Source organism: Anneissia japonica, unplaced genomic scaffold, assembly GCF_011630105.1.
Source record: "Anneissia japonica isolate Jap-2015-1 unplaced genomic scaffold, ASM1163010v1 scaffold1467_len401143_cov160, whole genome shotgun sequence".
Taxonomy (NCBI): domain Eukaryota; kingdom Metazoa; phylum Echinodermata; class Crinoidea; order Comatulida; family Comatulidae; genus Anneissia; species Anneissia japonica.
In genome coordinates this window covers 175,466-184,146 of record NW_022758991.1, presented here as the reverse complement: position 1 = coordinate 184,146, position 8,681 = coordinate 175,466, and the positions used below count along the sequence as shown (strand labels likewise).

Here is an 8,681-nt window from a genome sequence, read left to right as displayed (position 1 = left end):
AAATATGACTAACAGAAATTTTGATAATAGCATGTTAAACACAATGGAGACTGATCTGACCGAAAGTGACATACAGATAGGATGGCCGACTGACATTGCTAGGTGCCTGCGAGATTTGAATAGAAAACTAACCAATAGAAACTAACAGGAATGGAAAAATATCAGCTGAAATGTAATGGGTATGGACAAAACAAATCTAAAAATGTTGCACAATACAGCATGCAAGCAAACACAAAATGTTGATTAATCAAGTGTTCTACAAGTTATGAAGGATTGTTATTTATTTTGCTTTTCAATATCAGGGGACTGAAATTGATGGTGTCTTTTGGCCCAAAGGCCGTTGAAATGTTTTAAGATTAGCCCAAAAGCACGAATGGCCTGATAAAGATCGATGGCCGGTATATGGAATTAAAGCCATGAGCCAATTAACAAGTGACTTTGAAAAGGCTAAAAAATACAGAAAGAAAGGAGAAAGGACCTCAAATTTCGAATCAACAGATGATGAAGAGTTAAGACCAAGAAGGCGAAAAAAAAGAATTTACGATAGTCAATCAGATGGAGGTAGGGTGTTGTAGCATTTAATTACACATTTATTGGTTTTGGTATCATATTTGCCTGAAGTATTTTGCTTTGGAAAGTCAGTTATCAACACAAATATATTCAAAAATTATAGGAAAAAGTGTTTGTAAAAAAAAAAAAAATGCACAAGTAAGATTGCAAAAACTCGTCATTTCCTGTGCAAGCCATTTTGTTGAAAAATATATCTTTATGACCCAAGAATTTATCGACTATGATACATAGGTTGTAGTCTTCAGTAACATATAAATTGTAATAATGTTTTAATTGTAATAATTTCCCAACATTAATACAGTATAACTGCCAAAAATGTGTTTTTAGCCAAACCCATGCAATCATTGGGAGGGACTGTAACAGCCTCCCTAATTGCCTCAGCTTTTAGCCCTGTACCCTCAACATAGTTACAATCAATTTATAGGCAAACAATATTATTAGGTGTAAGAAACACAAATATTATATTTCTATTTATTGTCCTGATGTTACATTAAGTATTAAATTAAACTACCTACGCATTTACAAATATTGGTCATTGTAATAACCACTGAATTTACTATCATAGTGTTTAAAAATTTAAAATTAATGAATAATCCTGATTTTTATATCTAGGTATAATAACAAAAATATACGCAATATTATAAATGTACAATAGTAAAGCAATAGGCAAGCTTACAAATAATTACCTGTTTAAATTAATCAATAATACCAACCCTGCTTTAATATGATGCCGCTGTTAGTTATAACAATAGGAAGACAAATTCATGAAATCTGAAAAAGCATGCATGACTGACAACGAAAAAAGGGTGACTTATATTGGTTTTCCACGTCTGAAAATACATTACTTGTTCATTGGTCTATAATCGAATGGGATCATATCTCCTTAATATAATATTAATTCCTTAGCTCAGTTTTTAATTACTGGTTTGAGAATTGTTTATATGAAAAGTTACGAACAGTAGTATAGTAGTTTAAAACATGCATTTTGAAAATTTATTTATTATATTTATTTATTTATACTGAACTTTAACAAATGTTTGTAATTTTACCTAGTTTCCATAAAATCACTAATTATATTGCTACAGAAATTTCCCTTTGAAGTCTGTTCTTTTATTTTTTTTAACAGATTTGTGAGGTTTAGTTCTAAATTGTTGAAATAATAATTGTACAATTTGTTTTTGTAGACATGGATGTTCAAAAACCAAAACAAAAATTCCAGATATGTAAACACGCGTAAGGTAATAATAATAATAATAATAATAATAATAATAATAATAATAATAATAATAATAATAAAGATTTATAAGGCGCACATCTCCACCAAAGGTGCTCAAGGCGCATAGGCAATTAAACCAACAAGATCCAAATAATTCCCAGAAGAATTTTCAGCAAAATCCAAATACCAATTATCCCATCGAGGCAATGTTGCTCCCCATATAGGTATATGCAGATACCCAAAGAAAGTATGTTGAGCATCAGCACCTTCCACCCCATGATAAGCCCGGGGCTCCACTACCGTGCACTGCAACAGGAGCTGCATTGCGTCGACAGAGAAAAGTGGTATCATGTGTTTATTTTATTTTATTTTTTTAAGGTAGCAGTAGTGTTGACAATTTGAGGGGCAATTAAAAATTTAGCACAAGGGCCAAAAATATTTTGATCCCTTTTTCTTAATCTATCTTGGAGGTGGGAATGTTTGATTTTGATCTCTCAGGCCAGGGATGTAAAAAGGTAGAATATGAAATTGCAGGCGTACTTAAGTGTAAGTTATCATTCAAATGCTACCACCATATTTTGAAGCGGGGGTCCAGGTTTAAAATCTCTATCCATATATTGGTTATATATTACATTGTGATAAGGTATAGAATGAATTGAGATAGACGAAAATTTTAGAATAAACTAGGAATAAAATTTATCATCGAAGACACGTCGAAAACGAGGCAACACCTTTTTTAGTAGCTAGCTAAATTAAGAGAATTCATTCATATCCATGATCATTCTTCCTATACTAACTCAATATATTTGAATGTGTGGTGTGCGAGCGATCGAGCAAACAATCAAATACTTGGTTTGAAATCAGTGGCGGATTCAGGTCGGTAGGGGTGCCAGACACCCCTTTCCCTCTAAATTTCTCAAAATCCCCTCCTCCTTGGCTATAATGCTACTATACTCATCTTAAACACAAGTTCATATATTTACAAAATTCAAGAATTTTTGAATTTTTTACTGGAGAAATATTTCACTGCGGGGAGGCTATGCTTTTATTGCGTAGCGTGAAAGGAGTAAGTCTAGTTTTCATTGTAGTCCCCTATAAAAGATCTCAAAATCATGGCCCTAAATTGAAATGCATCACTTATTTCATTTTCATTAAAGATGTATAGTCTCCTAAAAGATTTTGAAATGTCTCTGATTTTTTTTTTACCATTATCTTGTGAAAATTTAGTGGTAAAGTTTTTTTAAATACATAAATTTCCATGCTCAATTTCATAGTTTTATGTTATTTAAAAATGAGCAAATTAATTTGAAATTCATGATTGTTAAGAGTCAATACATATGTAATAAATAAAACAATTAAAAATATAATGTACGATTAAGAAATAACACGTTTTTTATGAAAATATTTTTAAGCTGAATCTGATGAGGATAAGGACATGGAATGTCCAGAGTTGCCACGCCTTCCAAGTCCATGCTCATCATTCCAATCAGGTATTTAGCATGTTTTCTATTAAAGAAAAAAGTAATAATCTTTAAAATAAAGGGATGCATTTTCTTTTGAATTGTGGATTAAAACATGTATCATTCCCAGTTGGAGGACACTCCAATAAAGGATCACCTTCTAGATATAGACCACATCCTCCAAAATTAAAACATTCTGGATTTAAAATTGTCAGTAATTCCACTCTAGTGGTGGTTTTTAAGGCTGCCATGTTTCTCTCAATTGAGATATCCTGTCTTTTAAACCAGAAAGATGGCAAGTTTAATGCAGACTATGCAATCCACCTAAAAGATAGAAAAAACTATAGCCAACAGCTTACTGTTTTTCTAGTTTGCAGGTGGATGGACATATACTATATCAAACATCATATCACTAGATGATTCTGACCTTTTATCTGCTCCATCCACTGTAATTCTGTCTGAAATAAAAGAAAGTGATGATGAATGCAGATCATTCCATGGCCACTTACAAGACAAAATGCATTTCATGGAGGTAACTTTTAAAGAGTAAGTCATACCAAATATTGTTTAATTTTACTGATTTGAACAGGAATGTTCTTTGAGTTTGGAGGGTGAGCTTTTACGTGATATTCCAAAAAATGTAAATTGAAAAATGTAAAGCCTGTAATTTAGCTACCATATGTTCCCGTGTAAAAAATTATAATGCAATAGTAAAATATTCATTTGCAAAATCAAATGAAGAAAACATAATTTTTTATACTCTCTAATTTTTTGACCAGAGCGATACAAAGAGTTGGAAAAATGCCACCCAGTGCATGTCAGTCAAGCAGTATAATTTAAAAACTACTTTTAAAATAAAACACTTAAAATAAAGACCAGAAAATCATAGTTTACACATGAAAAGACATGTGGATGTTAAAGCAGTTATTGCCATTTTTGTTGTTGGAAAACAAATAAATGTATACCCATACGAACCACAAAATTTGTTCTAAAAAATCAGGGTGTCAGACCAACATCCTAACCCACCAGAATTACTTCTTATATACACAGTAATCTTAAAATTTGCCCCAGATACAGCCCTCCAAAAATGCAAAAAGTGTGTCTAGGAAGTTTTTGTCCCATTCTTAGACCATTGCTATTCCGCAATGGTACATGCTACAACTTTTCTGATTGCAGATTTAGAATCAGCAGTAAAAGATGTCCTACACCACAAAATCTGAAGGTTATAGGCACTGTACTTCCAAAGATATTAGCATACGAAAATCAAAGTTAATTTCACAGTGCACTAATTTGTGCCACGCCCCCTTTTACATCAAACTGCCGCTACGGGAAAACAAACAGGAATTGGAGTCTAAAAATTTCAGGTTTTTCGATTCACATGAATAACTGTCAGTATAAAAAATTTTAAAAATCTATGATCCCATGCCATGGAATTACCCAACTCTTAAAAAATGTAGTTATTTCCGATTATGTTAAAATATGTGTAGTTTTCAACATAGTATCTAACCATGAAGGAGCTGAGTACCAAAGCTGAAATTTGGTGTATAAGTAGATCTAATATATCTGGTTAACTGGTGTAAATTTAAGAAAAGATTTTAACTGTCCACATGACGAACCATTAATGGGAAACGTAGGTTTTTCACTTTTTTAGGGCAGTTAGAAGGGCTGAGTGGCTGAGAGAGAACCCTGTAGGGCATTTGAAGGAGTTTCCTCGCCTATTTGATACACCTGGCATGGTAGGTATATTAACTTCTGACGACTGTCATTTTAACATTAATTGTTCATAACATTGATTCTTACTGGTTATTTCAACATTTTGTAAATTATATTATATATTATTTTGGATTTGGATTGAAAAAAGCACAATGTGGTCATAATAATTTGGCAAGCTGGCTTTGTACAATATTATATTTTTCCATATACAATTATCAGAAATTTTTTTGCACCATAAACTGAACTAAGTAGTTACAAATTTTATTTTTTTTAAAGGTTGAATTGGATTTTCGCGCTATATTTCCAGATGTGTCGGACAAAGTGTGTATGTTGTGGACACCAGTGTATGCAGGGGAGGTACTGAAGTATGCCACTTTACAAGGCGGAAATTGGCAAACCTACTTAAACGTTAAGGAATCAACATTAAGTAAGTATAAATTAACTTAGGAATTTACTGTAGTTTTCTCTTTTAGACTGTTAGCAAAAAATGTTAAAAAGCCACTTATAAAGCATATCTTTGCTAATGTTTATATTTAGAGTTCTTTGAAACATTTAAAATGTACTATTATAATTAGACTTCATTTTGCACTGAGTATTCCGACATACTCTTAGATGTTGTATTGTAATTGATTGGGATTATAATTAAAACTCTGTTTTTTTTATGTCTAGCCTCAGATGGTAAGAAAGTCAATGTATCATTGGGACTTTTGCCTTGTATTCTGCCACCTGGAAGAAAAGCCAAGAAGAGGGCAAGTGTTGATGAGTCATTGGCCTCCTACATAGATGTTAAACCAGTAAGTTTCAATATGATGCAATAAACTTTTTTTTGTAATTTTCACAACAGCATAAATATGGCTATGAGATATGGCTTCTCAATTTAGCGCTTATTTTAACAGTTTTCTGTGATTACCAACCGTCGTAAGGATTTAGGTACAATGTCACAAATAATGTACAGTATACTATTACTGTATATATAATGTTTTTGTTCTTCTAAAATATTACCAAAGTACTTGGAAGAAGTTTCCAATACACAGCCATATGTTTTAATATTGGGAGTATTTGCGGATCCTCTACAATGCTTCACCATTGTCGAGAGAAGAGCCATACCTCAAGTTTAATTTCTTAAAGCCATTGATGTTTGTTTTAAGCTCTTCTACATTTTAAATTTAAACTATCCATGGCAGTCCTATACTACATGGGAGTTCATACAGAAAGTTATATATGGTTTAGAAGACACAGGAAACCGCAATAAAACTTCACCAGCAGTCATTGGTTGGATTCGGACGTAACTCAATTACATGGGTAATGTACTATATAACCTCGGGGTTAAATGTGACGGTCGTTCGGACGAGTAAAATAACAATCCATTTACCCATTAATTTGACGGAAGTTACGTATTTTACAAGCTTCTGCAAGGTCAGAATTCTGAATAGTTCGTGACCTGATTGACGAGCCAGTGTCAAATTAGCAATGTTTTAGCGGCAATTTCAATACTTCATACACGAATTTACGCTATTTCTGCTTACTTTTTATAAAATTTACTCATTTCCTTGCGATTATCCTTACAAATTGACACCGAATTATGATTAACCCAGCCGACCTAACTATCCTGACAACTTTTATATTGCTTCTAGGCGACAGATTCGATCTAAACCAAGCTTTTCGACGAAGAAAGTACAGCAATGACGAAAACAACGACCAACGTGGAAAGAAAGCTTGGGCAACAATGCGAAGAATCGTGCAGCGTGGTCGCGAGCTTCTTTTTGTCCAGTGCACTCTGACCCGGCATTGTTTACAAATCTGAAGGGTCAACTTGTGACCTGGACCTTGTTACGAGTGATTAATTACGCTTTGAGGCAAGGTGTAATTGAAATATCCAGTAAAAAAGGTGGGTTTTTGGGCCAGCTGTTTTTCGAATTTTCTATACCCAGGGGCATTATTTAATTGCCGCACACGACCGCTCAGCTGGTGGTACCCAGTTAAATTTTACTCGTTCGAATCGGCCCATAGCCATGAGGACAGCCTTGAAAAAAGCCTCTAAAATCTAGGTTTCAGTTAAAGCACAAAATGCACCTTATGCAATTTTGGCAATTAATTAGCTGTAAATAATTAACTTGAATTGATTTTTGATTTCCAAATACTGTATTAATAATAAAACATGAAAATGTGTAATAACAAATATACGTTGTTTTGTCTGTCAATTGCGCCAATATACACATTACTGTATTTTAAAAATGTCAATTTAACCAGGAATTTTGGTAATTTTAACCAGGATTGAAGTGACCTGCCTTGTAATATTAATAATGATTATGGTCATATTGACCATGAATAACTGGTAATTACAACCAGAAATATGGTGACATACCTTTCTGTTTTTAACCTGGATGACATTCAAATTAACCAGGAATGTTGAGGAATTAACCAGGAATAGTGTTCATAAATTAACCAGGATTATGGTTAACATGCACCAGGATACAGGGTTACATAAATTCACCAGGAATTCCTGGTGAAAATAACCAGAGTATGTTAGGTGGTATCTGGACATGGAATCCTGGTGAAATTTCACCACGTTCTGGGGAAATTTCACCAGGATTTTTTTAGAGTGCACTGGCCCTAGGCCTAGGCTAAAATACTTAAGCCCTGTCCAGAAATTTCATTTGACAAAAAAATGTGACATGCCTAGGCCTATATACTATTTTTTTTTTTTTTTTTAAAGAAAATGTGATAGTGTGGACATCGCTTTAGAATAGTTTCCAACACAATTTAATAATAAAAACAAGTATGAAATATAAAAACCCATCTAAGATAACGACACAAAATGAGCCAATTGTTTCACTTAAAATATATATATTTTTTAGGAACCATATACCAGAGATATAGCAATGTCTGAAAACAGTTCCATTTCATCAGATGAAGAGAATGAATCAGAATTCCTTACTCCAACCAAACGGAATTTACGAAAACCAAACCGAGTTCTAAATTGTCCACCACCAGTAACAGTAGCACATCTAGCAGCAGCCTAAGCGAAAGTGACAACCCTAGTATCAGTACTTTAAGTGAAGACGCAGTTTATGACCAGCCTTCTAAGCAGAATATGTCATCTGATTCTGATGATAGTGACAGTGACACCGACACCGACCCAATTTCAGCTTCAGAAGATTCAAGTTCAACACATTTATTTCACATATTATTTAATGGATCAGGCCATACATATATTAGCCTGTATACATCATTACCTGTCTCTTATACACATCTAAACATTTAAAATGTACTATTATAATTAGACTTCATTTTGCACTGAGTATTCCGACATACTCTAAGATGTTATATTGTAATTGATTGGGATTATAATTAAAACTCTGTTTTTTTATGTCTAGCCTCAGATGGTAAGGAAGTCAATGTATCATTGGGACTTTTGCCTTGTATTCTGCCACCTGGAAGAAAAGCCAAGAAGAGGGCAAGTGTTGATGAGGCATTGGCCTCTTACATAGATGTTAAACCAGTAAGTTTCGATATGATGCAATAAACTTTAAGATGTGTATAAGAGACAGCCAGTAGGTGTGGCCCTGAGCCGTTATGCGAGACATGCTCACTTGACAAAGCCTCTTCCCAAGCATAAAGAAAAAAATTGAAAATTATGTTCTTTAGAGGGAATTTAAAGGTGTTTAAATGTTGGAATTCTGTCTTCAAAGGAATAGTGTTCAGCTAGCTTTCTCAAAGAT

The 8,681-nt window shown here is 33.3% G+C and overlaps 1 protein-coding gene across 1 annotated transcript; it reads left to right on the top strand.

The window, feature by feature from the left end:
- The first annotated feature begins 416 nt into the window (after positions 1–416).
- On the top strand, positions 417–7,987 carry LOC117125459. Its single transcript, XM_033271958.1, has 7 exons — positions 417–561; positions 3,199–3,276; positions 3,836–3,857; positions 4,898–4,982; positions 5,236–5,386; positions 5,629–5,753; positions 7,818–7,987. Exons 1-7 carry the CDS (start codon positions 417–419, stop codon positions 7,980–7,982), a joined length of 771 nt encoding a protein of 256 aa, XP_033127849.1. The 3' UTR covers positions 7,983–7,987.
- The last annotated feature ends 694 nt before the right edge of the window (positions 7,988–8,681 follow it).